This window comes from Megalobrama amblycephala, linkage group LG5 (genome assembly GCF_018812025.1).
Source record: "Megalobrama amblycephala isolate DHTTF-2021 linkage group LG5, ASM1881202v1, whole genome shotgun sequence".
Taxonomy (NCBI): Eukaryota; Metazoa; Chordata; class Actinopteri; order Cypriniformes; family Xenocyprididae; genus Megalobrama; species Megalobrama amblycephala.
In genome coordinates, this window is record NC_063048.1 from 40,160,849 (window position 1) to 40,179,471 (window position 18,623).

The following is an 18,623-nucleotide window of genomic DNA, read 5'->3' on the forward strand; positions in this document are numbered from 1 at the left end:
TATTCATATTAAGAGGCCTGACACATTGACAACAAATGTAACGGCTTACTTTCCAATATGTGTTCAAATGAAGGCGGGCGGCACAGGAAATCCTGCGAGAAACAGGGTGGTTTGGCAGCGGCTGTAAATAAACGGGGTATCTTATAAAGACTGGGATTGAATTTTAAGCTGATGGAAATGTTTGCGCCAGAGTTCAACAGTATAATGAAATACAAAATGTTGCGCGATAAACCATGGGTTTCTGCAAAGCGCGTTTTCAAACATATCCATCAAACCAGGGTGCGATACTTTGCGATTTATTTATCATAACTTATCATTCCTGTAGCTCAAAAAAAGTATAGCACAGCACTACAAATGCCAAAGTCACTGGGTTTGATTGCTAGGGAATGCATGAACTGCTAAACAGTGTTGGGAAAAGTTACTTTTAAAAGTAATGGATTGCAATATTGCGTTACTCCCTAAAAAAGTAACTAATTGCATTACTTAGTTACTTTTTATGGAAAGTAATGCGTTATGTTACTTTTGCGTCACTTTTTCTCATCTGGACTGGGCTGTTTGTTTGTTTGTTTGTTTGTTTTTATAACAGCAAAAAAGTTCTATTTTTGGTTAATGTAAAGGCCCTTTCACACCAAAAGTGAAATTAATAAGCCTCAGGCTGAGGGAAATGCAAATTCACACCTGTACAGTAGAGGGCGCAGCTCAACAAACAAGCCTTTCAGCTGTGCTGACATTCTGGAATACAGACGAATAAGATGCAGTAGAAGAAGTAAATGAGTAAATGTATGCTCACATTTAGTCTAGAACTACAATAACCATCATGTTTACACACAACACCTCTGCACTTACTCCAGATTTCTCTCAACATAGGGAAAGGAGAGCTGTCAGTCAATAAATTGGAAAACAAAGTAACTTGCATTACTTATTTGAAAAAGTAACTCAGATATTTTGCTGTCAATTTTAAAGTAATGCATTATTTGGTCCCACTTTATATTAAGTGGCCTTAACTACTATGTACTTACATTTAAATTAATAATTTGATACAATGCACTTATTGTGTACATACATGTTATTACATTGTACTTATATTTTAAAAACACCTGCATGTAATTACATCTGTAATTAATTTCTGTAATTACATTTATAATTACACTGTTGATCCATCCCTTACACCTTATCCCTACCCTTAAACCTACCCAAACCACCAAAGCTTTCCCTAACCTTACCCGTATCCCACCTCAATAGCAGCAAAAGTGTTTTGCAATTCAATATGAACCCAATAAGTACATTGTACTTATTTTTTGATGTAAGTACATAGTAGTTAAGGCCACTTAATATAAAGTGGGAACCATTATTTTAACAGTTACTTGGAAAAAAAGGAATCTGATACTTGTAATGTGTTATCCCAACACTGCTGCTAAAATATATATCTTGAATGCAATGCAAGTTGCTTCAGATAAAAACGTCTGCCAAATGCATAAATGTAAATTATAAAAGCACCTTTTTTTTTAACATCTTTAAAATAGCTGATGATTGTTAACTATCATGTCTACTCATGTCGTTCCAAACCCATGTGACTTTCTTTTTGTCTCAAAACACAAAATATTTGGAAGAATTTTGGTAACCAGTTTTGGTTGCTTTTGCAAGGACAAAAAACCTTCTCAAAATATCTTATTTTATGTTCTACAGAAGAAAGTCAGACATACAGTTTTGGAATGACATGAGTAAATGATGAAGTAAAGCAACGGGAATACATTTTGCGCACCAAAAATAACAAAATAGCGACTTTATTAAACAATATCTAGTGATGGCCGATTTCAAAACACTGCTTTGAAGCTTTACGAATCTTTTGTGTCGAATCAGTGGTTCGGATTGCATATCAAACTGCTGAAATCACGTGACTTTGGCGCTGATTCGAAACAACTGATTCGTTTAGCTTCGAAGCAGTGTTTTGAAATCGGCCATCACTAGATATTGTTGAAAAGTCCTTATTTTGTTTTTTTGGCGCACAAAAAGTATTCTCATCGCTTTATAATATTAAGGTTGAACCACTGTACTAAATATGTTTTGAGTATCTTTCTGGATCTTGAGAAGATCTTGAGGCCTCACTGAGCCATCGGATTTCATCAAAAATATCTTAATTTGTGTTCGAAGATGAACGAAGGTCTTACGGGTGTAGAACGACATGAGGGTGAGTATAGTTTTGGGTGAACTAACCCTTTAAATTTCGGTCTATTCCTCACATGAAGATTTCATATAGCTCCAGAAGATGGGTCAAATTGGCTACTTTTTTTAAACCACATTTTTTGTAATTTTTGGAACTTTACAGCATCTGTCTTAAGCATACAGCATTCTACCGAAAATCTCTTTTTGTGTTCTATTGAAAAATGAAAGTCCTACGGATCTGGAAAGGCATGAGGGTGAATATATGATAACAGAAAACCTCACAATGCCAGAAAGACAAGCATTAACTAACTACAAGCAAAGGCATTTGTCTTGGGACCCTGGGCATGTGTCAACAGCACAAAACAGAAAGCGCCATTCTGACCAACTCTCTATTTACAAGATAAGGCTCTCGCTCCATCAGAGTTTATCTTCCGGATCACCTTTGGGCTGCAGCCCAGCCCAGGAAGCGCAGAGGGTTCGGAGACAGCAGGCCAATTTCTCGATTCAATGCTTTCAGTCATCTGCCTTTGAAAGGCAAACATTCAACCTAATTCTGCAGCGATGCAATAAACATGGAAAATAGTCCACCCAGAGAAAGACGCTACAATCTTCTACTCATCCGCGCGCAGCATAATTTCAAAACAAGCCATTTTACATAACAGGCTTAAGTGGAGGAGCTTGAAAAGCACACACACAATCAGCATGCAGACAGAAGCCTGTATGGAACGCTTACCTTTTTGAAGGCGTGGGCGTCCCGGAGGAAATGAGAACGGTATCGTTCATGTTGTTGGCCACTGGCCTCAGCTGACTGCAAAATTACAGAGTTTGAGTCAAGCATAGTCACAAACCTATGCCGCTCCAAACGCTGAGAAGTCGTGTTATTTTTGAAGTACGCTGAGTCCTCATCATAATCGGCTTCCAGATGCACACGTTTTAATTTAATGCTATTTGCCCAAACTTAATTAAGTTAACAAGATGACAAAAGGGTTTAGATGAATTCTAATTAAAGCTGAAGAAATCCGAGAAGGTTGGGAGAAAAAGGAGGGGGTGACATTGCAGAAGGTAATTTGTGTGAGTAAACAGTGCCACGGGATCCATCTGGACTCGATGCCCGCCAGTCCTGATGCACACACGTGATAGATCGTTTCGTTTAATTTTATACGGTTAATTCCAAGATGTTTCAAAATATTACCATTATAAACCGTTCTGTCGACACGCTCGCATTGCAATTGTAAACTATTTTGTGTTTTGGTGAATTTGCAGCTAATTTGCATAATTTTGTCCCACTGATGATTAGGTTTAGGGGTGAACCTCTGAACCTAACCATCAGTTTTTCCATCATATTTTAGAGGTGAAAAAATCATATATTTCTATAGAAATCACACTGTAGGAATTCATATGAAATCGGCACATTGTAAAATGTTGACGTTTTCTTATAAGATAGCTGAAGATTGTCAAGTATCATGCCAAACGCATGTGATTTTCTTTCATCTTTTTGTCTTTTCATTTTGGTAACTAATCAGTTTTGATTGCTTTTGACTTCCATTGTATGGACAAAAAAACTCTTATCTTATATCTTATTTTATGTCCTACAGAAGAAAGTCAGACGTACAGTTTTGGAATGACATGAGGGCAAGTAAATGATGAAAGAATTTTCATTTTTGTTTGAACAATTGCTGGGAAGATTTCAATTTTGAAACTTTTGAAACTTTTATACGGTTAATTCCAAGGTGTTTTAAAATAAACCGTTTGTCGATTGCAATTCGAAACTGAACCTCTAAACCTAACCATCAGTTTTTCCATCACCTTTAGAGGTGAAAAAAATCATATTTCCATAGAAATCACACTGTATGAATTCATACGAAATCGGCACTTCGTGAAATGGTTACGTTTCTCATAAGTTTGTAGGTTTTATTTTAACATCTCTAAGACGGCTGACGATTGTCAACTATCATGTCTACTCATGTCATTCCAAACCCATGTGATTTTCTTTTATCGGCAAAACAAAATATTTTGAAGAATTTTGATAACCATCAGTTTTGGTTGCATTTGACTTCCATTGTATGGACAAAAAATATATACATACGAAAAAATCGTATATTTCCATAGAAATCACACTATAAGAAATTGGCACTTCGTAAAATGGTTACATTTTCTCATTGGGTTGGCTTTTGTACATACAAAAACAGACCTACTGAACTTCCCATCCTTTAATCAGTCACTAATCTCATGTTTATTCTTCCTATTTTTACCTCTTGACTGATAAATATTTAGGATTTTTCCATTATTTTTTCCAGTCATTTGTGACTAATGGATATGGTGTTAAAATACACAATTCCTGGTCCAGCATAACTGAGAAAAAAAATATATATATTCACTATATAAACTTTTCCAAGACTTTTTAGGATTTTTTTTACTTTTTCCAAGCCTGTAAACCACAAATTTTAAAATTCCTTGATACTTCCAGGTTTTCTGTGGGAACCCTGCTCAAATCGGAGGCGTTTGTTTACTGCAATCCAAAACCTCTTCAAGTGAAAGGAAAGGAAACATCCAAAAGGATGTCATTTCTTAGTTCGGTCGATTGGAGGGTCGGTGCATTTGCAGTACCGAGACGTCCTAATGGTAATGTTTCCTGAGGCTGCTAGCATCATGTCACACGACTCCAGGAACGCCGTAATGCAATTCGAACATCCTTCTGAGACCTTGAAATAGTTACCAGCATCGAGCAAACTGATCCAACGCATGGCAAGAAAATCATGCCAGACATTTACTATAACTGCAAGTTTAAAAAAAAAATAACAGTAATAGTAATAAAGCACTCCTGTTCTATGCAATTACTCACCTACTTCCCGCAAGGCAAAGAGTGGCCGTCTGTCAAGTGCCCGAGACACAAGCAGTGCCTGCTCTGTCCAGCTGCCTGTCCTGTTCTGTGCTCAACTGAAGGAGCATCTCAATGCACAACACTGCTGCTGTCTCCAAGGAAACCTGACAGTCACGTGACGCGGTGACGATCCAGACACACTCTTACTCTCTCCTTTCCCCCCATCTCTCTCTCTTTCCTCCCGGCTCCAGCGTTTAGACGCACATACTTTCTGCCACTCAGAAATAGATGCTATATTCTTCCCAAAGAACATTACAATTTTTCCAATCTTTGTTTCCAGCCACCCACATTAGTCATAATCCAGAGCAAACAATCGCCTCTTTTCCAGCAGAGAACTTCATTTACAACACAATTACTATACAGAGCGTTGCCTACACAGCAATAATAGTCTCATACTTAAAGTGTAAAAATACATATTTTCACAATTGACTATTTGGCAGTACGTCTGAACTAGCTCTGTATAATGAAGATGGTTTGGACACATGTAAGACATGTTTCATGCAGGCAATTTTCAAGCTTTTCCCAGCCAATCACGAAGTTCTGAAGGAACTAATGCAGATTCTCCAACGTCATTTAGTTATGTGTCAATAACTGTTATTATCTACGCTGTGGAAAGAAATGTTAACAAATTAGACAGATGCTAAATGGCACAACTGTTTAAAGGTCATTTCCGGCAGATGACATCATAGAATTTTGACGCTGATGTGTAAATGGAAGCAATACGGATAAAAGATGGAAAAGCCATTGTGTGTGTGAATAGCACATGTGGTACAAGGTAATCTAGCATATTTACAGAAATATAATGGGCTTTGTGCGTGTGAAAATGGCTGGTAGAAATTTTGTTTTAGTAGAAATTGGTTACAAAACCCAGAATTTTTGTAGCAATGAATTTAGAGATGGACCTTATCGGAGAGTCTGTTTACAGAGTTGAAAAAAAACAACAAAATGAATTACCCTAAAATTATATTATACATCTACTACTATAACCGTCTATATTGTATATACCTTCATGGTATTCTCATTTCATTCTGTACATATGTTAATAATTTTCATATACTTATATCATAACTGATGTACACATAATTTTCCTAACTACTGCACTCACTGTATACACCTCTCCTTTTTCTATGTACTGCTTCTGCTGTATATATGTAAATAACCGCTATTAATGCACTTCTGGTTAGACACTAACTGTATTTTGTTGCCTTGTACTGTAACGTGCATTAACAATAAAGTTGAATCTAATCTAAACTAAACTATACATAATGTATACATCTAACATTAAAGGGATAGTTTACCCAAAAATGAAAATTTCCCATGATTTACTCGCCCTCAAGCCATCCTAGGTGTATATAACTACCTTCTTTCAGACGAACACAGTCGGAGTAATATAAAAACAAATCCTGGCTCTTCCAAGCTTTATAATGGGAGTGAATGAAGGGCAAGATTGTGAAGCATCCATCCATCATAAATATATGGTGTTAATAAAGGCCTTCTGAAGTAAAGCGAATGGGTTTTTGTAAGAAAAATTATCCATATTTACAACTTTATTAACTATTTAGCTTCTGGCAGATGGCTGTATGCATCGATTTGCGGTGGAAGAGTCACCTCTGACGCGACACATGACGCAATAACGAAAGTGGAAGTGCAGAGGAGAGAGCAAAACAAAACACCGGTCATGAATTAGAAGTCTAAAACCAGAATTTTTAAAGGGAAATGTCGGAGGATTTTGATACAAGAGAAGAGGAGCTTGAGTTTGTTGCCCAGCCCTATTTGTTTAAAACACAAAGTTTACGATAATCCTACACCCAACGTCATACATCGCGTCAGGGGTTACTCTTTTGGTGCAAGTCGACTTGTGCAGTCTGCGTACAGCCGTCTGCTGAAAGCTTGCTATTTTAGTTTCTAAAGTTTTAAAAATGGATATATTTCATACAAAAACCCTTTGCTTTGCTTCAGAAGGCCTTTATTAACCCCCTGGAGTCGTATGGATTATTTTTATGATGGATGGATGCATTTTTCGGCTTCAAAATCTTGACCCCCATTCACTACCATTAAAAAGCTTGGAAGAGTCAGGATATTTTTAAATAAAACTCTGATTGTGTTCGTCTGAAAGAAGAAAGTCATATACACCTAGGATGGCTTGAGGGTGAGTAAATCATGGCATAATTTTAATTTTTGGGTCAACTATCCCTTTAATAGCGAGTAGAAAAAGATACGCTGTCAACATTAAAGTGAATATTTATAATAATATTTTAATATTATATAAAACTAATTTTAATAAAACTAAATGCTGTTTTTATAATATATATATATATATATATATATATATATATATATATATATATATATATATATATTTATTTATTTTTTATTTTATTTTTTTTTCTCACTACGGAAGAGGATTAGGGCCAAGCAATAATAAAAAAATAAAACCATCTCGAGATTAAAGTTGTTAAATTTTGAGAAAAAACTCGTTAAATTTCGAGAAAAAAGTCGAGATAAAATGTTGAGTATAAACTTGTTAAATTACGAGAAAAAAATCGTTAAATTTCGAGAAAAAAGTCGAGATAAAATGTTGAGTATAAACTCGTTAAATTACAAGAAAAAAACTCGTTAAATTTCGAGAAAAAAGTCGAGATAAAATGTTGAGAATAAACTCGTTAAATTACGAGAAAAAATCGTTAAATTTCGAGAAAAAAGTCGAGATAAAATGTTGAGTATAAACTCGTTAAATTACGAGAAAAAAACTCGTTAAATTTCGAGAAAAAAGTCGAGATAAAATGTTGAGTATAAACTCGTTAAATTACGAGAAAAAAACTCGTTAAATTTCGAGAAAAAAGTCGAGATAAAATGTTGAGAATAAACTCGTTAAATTACGAGAAAAAAAAATCTTTAGATTTCGAGAAAAAAGTCGAGATAAAATGTTGAGAATAAACTCGTTAAATTACGAGAAAAAAAAATCTTTAGATTTCGAGAAAAAAGTCGAGATAAAATGTTGAGAATAAAGTCATTAAATTTCGAGAAAAAAGTCGTTAGATTATGAGAACAAATTAGTTAAATTATGAGAAAAATGTCGTTAAATTTCGAGAAAAAAGTTGAGATAAAATGTTGAGAATAAACTCATTAAATTATGAGAAAAAGGTTGTTAAATTACGAGAACAAATTCATTAAATTACAAATTTGTTCTCATAATTTAACAACTTTTTTCTCATAATTTAATGACTTTATTCTCAACATTTTATTTCGACTTTTTTCTTGAAATTTAACAACTTTAATCTCGAGATGGTTTTATTTTTTTACTATTGCTTGGCCCTAATCCTCTTCCATATCTCACAGTGTAGATTTAAAGTTTTATATTTTAGGTAGGGAAGAGTTCCAAGGGGATCATCATATTTGGGTGTCCTTGGTGTCAAAAAGTTGAAAAAGAAGAAAAAAAAAACAGCACACTAAAACCCTCTCGGCAAGGTTCTTTAAAAAAGAAAAGAGAAAAAATATTGAGTAAAATTAATTGGTCAATCTCACTAGTCAATCAGTCAGTTGTCAGATGACCAGTGGACAATCCTGACACATCCCTTGTAGGCACAGTCTAAAAAGGGTTGTATACTTGTCGAATACAGGGCTGTCGCTAAAGGGGAGAAAGGTGGTGACGCCACAGCAACAACCCTGCACCAAGCCCCCGGATACCCTAGCTATGGCTCTGCTTGTACTGCAATCCGCCACACAAGATTCATGGGACCAGTTTTGGATAGTATGGGAAACTTTGATGCCTTTCTAATTAGCTGTATCTCTCAAATCAATGTGCATATGATGCAATAATCATTAAAAGGTAACCCCACTGCTAACAGATGACACCCCATCACTCTCAGTCACTGAATATGGATTCTTCAGCTCTCATTTGAACTATAAGCCACATTTTAGCTAATCTCCAACCACTCAAATTCATCAAGCAGATCAAACCAGGATGAAACCATCTTCTAAACTTTGATTAGCAAACTCCTCTAGATTCAAAGCCAGAGACTGGCAAGTCTTAGACGTGCTACGAATGTAGATTTATTCATCCTGATGTTCTGCCCTCAGCAGAAGGGGAGGCAAAAATCACGCTCACATCTTTTTTTATGAGGTCAAATGAATTACATCAAGGGCCGTTCACAGCCACACTTCTCCTCTGGTTAATTACAATGAAGTGAGTACTTTCACAGAGCCCGAGCTGGAGAAATATGGAGCATCTATATCCTGTCTCAGCTGAAAGTTATCAATGCATGACCGGCCTTCCAGCCGGTTTATGCCTCTGGTTCTGGGCCCATGGCACAGTTTTATGACCTTGGCTGTTTATTATTATAGTCACTGTCTGTTTCAGCTACACTGCATGAATTCATACTGATTAAGCAAATAAAAGAAGGAGGAATGGCGTATGCACATTTGGTAAATGAGTTTCTGCTTAAATTCAATATGAAATCATAATTGACCTTACTGACTTTCTTCATTCTTGGTCTTGTTTTGCTCGAATTATCAATGCAAACTTGCAATATTGCGCTCTAGTATGTAATTCTCCCTTTTTATGATCCAATCAAGTACAATTAATTAATTGTTTCCCTTACGTCACCCTTCCATTATGGAATGGCTGTGAATTCATAGTTCAAACATGGCATTTTTTTATTATTATGATATTAGGACAGTTGTATCAACATGGTATTTTTGACTTTAAGCCCCTTAAAAATATCAAAATGACTTTTAATTCAGAAACTAAGAACATTTTCTTCATAGAGGAGGTGTAATCTAGTTGTTTTATCTATGAATTGCATTTTTAATGTATTTTTGAATTGATTAATAGATCTGAACAAAAAAACAAGAGTGAGATTCTGTTGACGGTTCAAGAAAACGATATGCTTTGCGCTATTTTGTTTCAAATTAGTCACAGACACCTGTCCCTACCTAAGGTTCAGCATGTCCTAAAGAACTCCATCTGTCAAAAAGGAGAAGATCTGGATGGTTTGCCTTCATATGCTATCAGCTTTCAGAAAAACATCATTCCAGTAGGGCATCAGAGAAATTTATCATCTCACTTAAAACAACAACAACAACAAGGCTGTCAGAGAGTCCCTGTGTCTGTTTGATTCATGGGGCTGAGCAGACATGATTCTCCTTTTCTCTGACTCTGCTCTGACCAATCAGAAGCAGGCAGCCTGCAGCTTGTGACAGCGGGATGTGGAGGATCATGTTGATGGATGTCATATTGAGGTCAAAGCCAACAGGAACACTATGCTGACCAATTGTGAGGGGCAGTAACGGGCAGGCAGACATGTTTACGCTGCTTTAATAATGGGGATCATGATATTAGTGTAATATTCAGGTTGAAGAAATTTATACTGCCCTCCAAAAGTCTGGAAACGCCCTAGAAAAGTGGGGTTTTGGACAATACTGGCATGAATCCTTTTCAATTTGTGATAATTTTGCACTGATAAGGGACAACACAAACTACGAAAACATATTTTATTATATAATCAGTTTATACATAGAAAAAAACTTAAATGTTCGATTCATCAAAATATCCACCATTAGCAGCATCTGACCTAAACTGGGTTCTGATTGGTTCATTGTATTCTAAACTTAATTGGCAATCAATTGTTGAAGCTATTAAGGTGTGCTGAGCCAAAAATCTTTTACAAACCTGGACCAAGTTTAAACCAGTAACCAGGTATCACAGCTGGCAAAGGGGCATGTCTGACTTTGACATGTATATATTATTATGTAATCAAAATGAAAATTATTATTGCTGGTCTTCAATGATAATGTCAAGTTACTTTAATGTATTTGCACTAAAAAATGATAAGGATTTATGCTGATATCGTCCAAAACCACACTTTGCCAGGGGTGTTTCCAAACTTTTGGAGGGCAGTGTAAATATGTTAAAATTTTTTCAATAAATAAATTCTGCCAGATGGAGTTATATTCAGGTTTTAGATAGATAGATAGACAGACAGACAGTTCGGTGCATAAAGTCAGACGACGGTTACCACACTCCAATCCAGAAGGGGGCGCGTGGTAATGCAACGCTGTTTGCTAACTACCACAACAGGAAAAAGCGCAGAAGAAGAAGAGACTATCTATGCATAGATATGTTTATGTGTAATAATCTCCCAACCAGTGTTTCAACTGCGGAAAGACAGCTTGAGAATAATATCTCACGTAGCATTACATTTACCTCAGGCAAGTCATTTAGTGTCCACAGCATGTTAGTTCACTAGAGAAATCAACTCTAGAGGGAGCTTTTCACTAAATATATGCACTATATTAGCTTAAACAAAAAACTTGGGTTGCTTCATAAAATTGAAGTGAAACCACTGGAGTCACATGGATTACTTTAAAGGTGCCCTAGAATCAAAAATTGAATTTACCTCGGCATAGTTGAATAACAAGAGTTCAGTACATGGAAAAGACATACATTGAGTTTCAAACTCCATTGTTTCCTCCTTCTTACGTAAATCTCATTTGTTTAAAAGACCTCCGGAAAACAGGCAAATCTCAACATAACACCGACTGTTACGTAACAGTCAGGATCATTAATATGTACACCCCCAACATTTGCATATGCCAGCCCGTGATCAAGGCATTACACAAGGGCAGCCAGTATTAATGTCTGGATCTGTGCACAGCTGAATCATCAGACTAGGTAAGCAAGCAAGGACAATAGCGAAAAATGGCAGATGGCGCAATAATAACTGACATGATCCATGATATTTTTAGTGATATTTGTAAATTGTCTTTCTAAATGTTTCATTAGCATGTTGCTAATGTACTGTTAAATGTGGTTAAAGTTACCATCATTTATTACTGTATTCACGGAGACAAGAGCTGTCGTTATTTTCATTATTAATCACTTGCAGTCTGTATAATTCATAAACACAACTTCATTCTTTATAAATCTCTCCAACAGTGTGTAATGTTAGCTTTAGCCACGGAGCACTATCAAACTCATTCAGAATCAAATGTAAACATCCAAATAAATACTATACTAACATAATCCGACGCATGCATGCAGTATGCATGACGGACATCTTGTAAAGATCCATTTGAGGGTTATATTAGCTGTGTGAACTTTGTTTATGCACTGTTTTATAGTCGAGAGCTCAGGGGGCAGGAAGCGCACGATTTAAAGGAGCCGCAGCCTGAATCGGTGCATAGTTAATGATGCCCCAAAATAGGCAGTTAAAAAATGAATTAAAAAAAATCTATGGGGTATTTTGAGCTGAAACTTCACAGACACATTCAGGGGACACCTTAGACTTATATTACATCTTGTAAAAACTGGTTCTAGGGGACCTTTACTGCCTTTCTGGGGCTTCAATGTGTAAACTGCGTTGCTCCCAATGGGGGGAATGAAAGCTCTTGGATTTCATCAAAAAGATCTTCATTTGTGTTCTGAAGATGAACAAATGTCTTATGGGTTTGGAACGACATGAGGGTGAGTAATTAATGACAGAATTTTAATTTTTGGGTGAACTAACCCTTTAACCAAAAACCCATTAAAAAAAACATTGACTAGAAGTGCTAAAATGCTAACTCGTTTCGTTTCCAGGTTTTGGCCTTTCAAAAATATGTCATCCCTGCACCATTCTATTACGTAGGTTTGTTATACATATTGCAGCAATTCGGAAATGAAATGTCATGTGATCCCTTTAACTGAAGCAACCATGCCTTTTTAGCTTGCTTACAAGTCTTTGAGCTCTTTTATAACGACTCGAGTTTCACAGGATTCATACCCAAGTGCAACACTGTACCAGGTGAGCTTCCGAGCAAGTTTACAATAACAGAAATCTGCCCCAGTAATCATAATTTGTGCCAAAAGGAATAAAAGTTGTTGCCATTTTACTGCCTCTATGTTCATCTTAGCTGGAAACTGCAGTGAATTGTATGTATAGGTACGCTTTTGGACTAGAGTTTTGCAAAAATGTAAGTAGAGGCATGTATTTCGAATGAATCTAGGTTAGTAATATGTGCATTACCAAGTACAACTAATAACATAACATGACAACACAGATGAGATTAATCACAACAGAACCACTTCCTTCAATACTTAATATAAGGATGCATTCATCTCTAAGCTGAGGGAAACAGACCATAATATCTGTCCGAGTCCATAAAAGTGGGATTGTAACATTCCAGAGTCATAGTAAACAGCAAACGCTGGAGGCTTGAGATTGATTTAGTGCTAAAGAGTCGGAGTGGCCCGCAGGCACCTCAGACTACATTTAGATAAGTTAGGAGGACAATATGTGACAGAAGAAGAATGTTTAATGTCAACAGAAAATCAAAACCTCTTTCTTACTTTTGTAGTATGTTATGGTCTTATTGTAATGAATAAATCTGTGCACATTAAATGGGAGAATAATGTATGTTTCTGTAGTCTTTTATCAAAATGTACTTGTTCTAAAATGATTTAGCCTGTCACTTATATAATTTTCTAATTTAATTCCTGATTCATTCCGAAATATGTCAAATTACAGAAGTTAAATGGGTTGTGAATGCTATTTCATGCCTTTAAATGTGTGAAAATGTGCTCTGCATTGTAATCAAGCTCTGATATTCATCTATTCTAATTCAACTCTTTCATATCTCTAATTGTCGCACGGCCAATTGAAGAAAGCATTACGAAAGTCTCTTGCCCTCTTTATCCAGAAATAGGAAGCGTTATTTGAAAATAAATTGCTACAAGTCTTTCACACGAGGACTATTTGAAGCTGATGCTATTCGAGTGGTACAAAGGGATATTTCAAGAGCAGTTTTAATTGCTTAGCAATCTGCATTTGGGAACTATAAATAGACGACGCTGGCAGCAGAACACGAGCTGGCAAATGTGCCCTTCGGTCACAGTGAGTTCAAAGGCAATTTCATCATTAAGCCTGAATAAATCTATTCTAGGTGGTAATAAGACGGCAAAATTTAAACAGTCGGATTACATGAGATTATTTTGTGATTGACTTGCATGCAAAATTGTGTGTTTAGAATACAATTTACAACAGATCTAAAGAAACATATACACTCCTGGGCCAAGCCAAAAATGTCAAAATATTTAGTGGACTTTTAATGGTCATAACCATTTACAGTGGGTACGGAAAGTATTCAGACCCCCTTAAATTTTTCACTCTTTGTTATATTGCAGCCATTTGCTAAAATCATTTAAGTTATTTTTTGCCCCTCATTAATGTACACACAGCACCCCATATTGACAGAAAAACACAGAATTGTTGACATTTTTGCAGATTTATTAAAAAAGAAAAACTGAAATATCACATGGTCCTAAGTATTCAGACCCTTTGCTGCGACACTCATATATTTAACTGTCCACTTCTTCTGATCATCCTTGAGATGGTTCTACACCTTCATTTGAGTCCAGCTGTGTTTGATTATACTGATTGGACTTGATTAGGAAAGCCACACACCTGTCTATGTAAGACCTTACAGCTCACAGTGCATGTCAGAGCAAATGAGAATCATGAGGTCAAAGGAACTACCTGAAGAGCTTTATGGCAGAGTGGCTCAACAAAGCCTCTCCTCAGTGCAAGACACATGAAAGCCCGCATGGAGTTTGCCAAGATGGTGAGAAATAAGATTCTGTGGTCTGATGAGACCAAGATAGAACTTTTTGGCCTTAATTCTAAGCGGTATGTGTGGAGAAAACCAGGCACTGCTCATCACCTGTCCAATACAGTCCCAACAGTGAAGCATGGTGGTGGCAGCATCATGCTGTGGGGGTGTTTTTTAGCTGCAGGGACAGGACGACTGGTTGCAATCGAGGGAAAGATGAATGTGGCCAAGTACAGGGATATCCTGGACGAAAACCTTCTCCAGAGTGCTCAGGACCTCAGACTGGGCCGAAGGTTTACCTTCCAACAAGACAATGACCCTAAGCACACAGCTAAAATAACGAAGGAGTGGCTTCACAACAACTCCGTGACTGTTCTTGAATGGCCCAGCCAGAGCCCTGACTTAAACCCAATTGAGCATCTCTGGAGAGACCTAAAAATGGCTGTCCACCAACATTTACCATCCAGCCTGACAGAACTGGAGATGATCTGCAAGGAGGAATGGCAGAGGATCCCCAAATCCAGGTGTGAAAAACTTGTTGCATCTTTCCCAAAAAGACTCATGGTTGTATTAGATCAAAAGTGTGCTTCTACTAAATACTGAGCAAAGGGTCTGAATACTTAGGACCATGTGATATTTCAGTTTTTCTTTTTTAATAAATCTGCAAAAATGTCAACAATTCTGTGTTTTTCTGTCAATATGGGGTGCTGTGTGTACATTAATGAGGAAAAGAAAATGAACTTAAATGATTTTAGCAAATGGCTGCAATATAACAAAGAGTAAAAAAATTTAAGGGGGTCTGAATACTTTCTGTACCCACTGTAAATCAGAAATCACTGGTCTGGAAATTAGAAAGAATTGCACAAATACTGTAGAATACTGTAGTACTTTCCTTTTGTTTTCTTTGATTGTTTGCTTAAATGTTGCTAATTTCCTGACCAATAATTTGTGGTTTAGACTATTGAAAGCTTAGAGTTTAGCCATTTTGAGATTGTCCCCTTTTTTTTGCCCAGGAGTGTATAAAAATACATATTTGAACTTAAAAGATTATTCTCTATGAAAAACAACAGAATGCAGATGTTTTCAAAAGTTAGATGCTGAATAAACAGGTTAAATAGGTTAAATATATCTTTATTGTAGAAAACCCATCAAGGTCAACGCACAGAATTGAGACCTACAGATTATGCAGATAATAGACACAATAAAATCAGACAATTTGAATTCTGACTTTAATTGTCTTAAGGAAACTATCGTTGAAGCCAGTAAATGTTTGTCTGGCTATCACCAGACCAAGCTCAATTTAAAATTGAACATTGGTCTGGTGTTACGGTTTGGCTGTTGTAGAGATGAGGCTGATACGGACTTTCCACAATAGATGGGTTTTTATTAACACAACGGAGAGAAACAACTTCCAAACACATATAGCAACATTTAGAACAGACAAGGAGTGAAGGGAGTGAGTCCATATATATAGGGAGTGCAAACGAGGAAGTCCAGGTGATGATGATGAGTGATGATGGGGAGAAGACGAGGGAAGTGAGTGCAGGTGTGGAGAACAAGAGGATCCTGGGAAATGGAGTCCGGGAGACAAGGGATATGTAACATCTGGGGAGTCTGTATGTATTTCCTGCTGCACAAGAGGCGTGATCAACGAGCATTATTCACGCAATTGGATAGCCCTTCAACCAATCAGATCAACGATCCGGGTGACGTACTTTGCCGGGCGAAATCAAATCAGATCAGATCAGACTGGGTTTACCCAGTCTAAGTAAATGTTACACTAAATCTGCTTTATAGGCTTTAAGATTGACTGTAATGGCAGGAGTTTTTCTGTGCTGAACATTATAAAATTTTCTCTGAGAAGTTGCATCTATTAATCAATTCCCTTTAGAGAGCATTTTTACTAAAAACATTAAAGCTAAATAAAAAAATGTAAAAAAAAACAAAAAACATCTGACCTCTCTAAGCAACTAGAACTCAGATCACACACTTTTGTTCTTGCGTGATTCTACATCCAACCACTAGGTGTCAGTATAAAGTATGTCAATATGGCTGAAGATAAATAAGCAGAAGTACATTTTAATATTTATAGTTGACTCTACAGACAACATAATGTGCTATTCGCAATCTATTTTTACATTTAACGTTGAATTAAAATGAGTGAATCAGGAAAAAAAAAAGACACACTGTAATCAGAAATGGATTGGATTATGAAAGTGGGCATTACAGTACAGTATATACCAGAATGGTGACTGGCAGCTGGAGGAGAAAGGTTGCTAAGTAAGTCAAGTGATTCATGATTAAACAGTTAAAGGTACACTATGTAACTTTTGGCCCTCTAGCGGTTAAAAAACAAAACTGCATGCATTTTGAGGTGTTTTGGCTCTGCGTGACAGGGTTGAAGGTCCAAATGTCAGTTTCAGTGCAGCTTCAAAGAGCTCTACACGATCCCAGACGAGGAATAAGAGTCTTATCTAGAGAAACAATCGGTCATTTTCCACCTACGTCACGCGTAACCTTTCCGACATGATTACGTAATGCGTGGCACATCATAGAGCAGTGCAAAACAAGCATTTGTGGTTAAAAAGCATTTAAATTTTTATTTTTTTTTTTAGAAAATGGCCGATCGTTTCTCTAGATAAGACTCTTATTCCTCGTCTGGGATCATGTAGAGCTCTTTGAAGCCTCACTGAAACTGACATTTGGACCTTCAACCCATTGGTAACTGTTGAAGTCCACTATATGGAGAAAAATCCTGGAATGTTTTCCTCAAAAACATTTATTTTCGACTGAAGAAAGAAAGACATAAACATCTTGGATGACATGGGGAAATTTTAACTCTGAAGTGAACTAATGCTTTTAGAAATATAACCAGTTTAGAATAGATCTCAAGCTGACTAGCTGAAGAAGTTATTATAGCTATAGCCATTAATAGACATGGTCCTTCTTTGAAAATAAATTCCAGCACAGCGCTACAACAACTACAATGAAGCAGCCCTTCACAACAGATCATGCATCTTTTATTTATCATGCTCCATGTCAACCATAAGACATAAGACTCCATAGCTGCGTCTCATTTCAGAGGCTGTCTTTCGGAGGTCGCATTTGAAGGCTGCATACGTCACCAAGGATGTCTTATTTAAACAGTTATTCCTCGTGAGGTGTAAACTTACTCTTACTTTGCAATCTAACGGTTACTTTTCTTAAATGAGAGTGCATGGATGATGGATATGACAAGACGCACATGGACAAGTGATGTATGTACATCACTGTATTTCCTGCGAAAACCATCCCGCTATGATTTAAAATATAAACACATTTTATAATAGGCTTACCATTGTAAATCAGGGTAAGACAACAACAAAACAAAAAAAAAAGACACGTTTTGGACGAAGGATTGATGACATATTGACTAATTATTTACATTTTGAAACAAAATTTCATTAAAAAAAGTTACACAAATAGTGTACCTTAAAAAAGTAAAGTCATTTTAGATCAACAGAAAAGTACGAGATTTAATTTGAAATAATGTGCAAAAATCAATTGTTCAATAAGACCAGGAATATTATGTGCATTTAGAAAGTAATTTTGGTATTGATTAAGGTGACTCAAAAATAAAGATTTTTTGTCTTGTTGGCAGTCATCCACCATGCTTTGCTACAGACAGAAAGGGTCAAAGGGGATGTCTGAGAGAAACATTTGATTTAAAAAGCTTGTATATCTCTATAAAGATACAGAGCGGGATCCTCGAGGGGATGTGCCTCAGCTCAGGTACATCAGCAGCCTCCATTAAATTTAAAACTCCATCAGTTTTAGTGCAGCTATTCTCTGCCAACTCAGAAATGCCACTGGAGCATGACTGTGCACTTCAGCTATTATTTTAGTCCCCACAGGAGACCGTCTGCCTGGCTGAGATCTAACGACCGGTAAATCTTATTTTTTAGATCATAAACAGTACTATGCACTTTGTTTTGACTGCTTTGATGCTAGC

General features: G+C 36.5%; 1 protein-coding gene across 11 annotated transcripts in view; it reads right to left on the reverse strand.

The window, feature by feature from the left end:
- dtnbb (dystrobrevin, beta b) overlaps positions 1 to 18,623 on the reverse strand; it is a 69,715-nt gene that overhangs the window by 26,607 nt on the left and 24,485 nt on the right. For 7 of the 11 annotated variants that reach the window (XR_007185084.1, XM_048192276.1, XM_048192277.1 and 4 more), the window contains exon 11: positions 2,897 to 2,971. The exons of the other annotated variants lie outside the window; for them this stretch is intronic. Coding sequence is in view for 6 of the 7 variants with exons in the window: in XM_048192276.1 (XP_048048233.1) it covers positions 2,897 to 2,971 (75 nt within the window). In the remaining variant the exon portion in view is untranslated. The remainder of the gene's footprint in view (positions 1 to 2,896; positions 2,972 to 18,623) is intronic. 11 annotated transcript variants of the gene reach the window in all.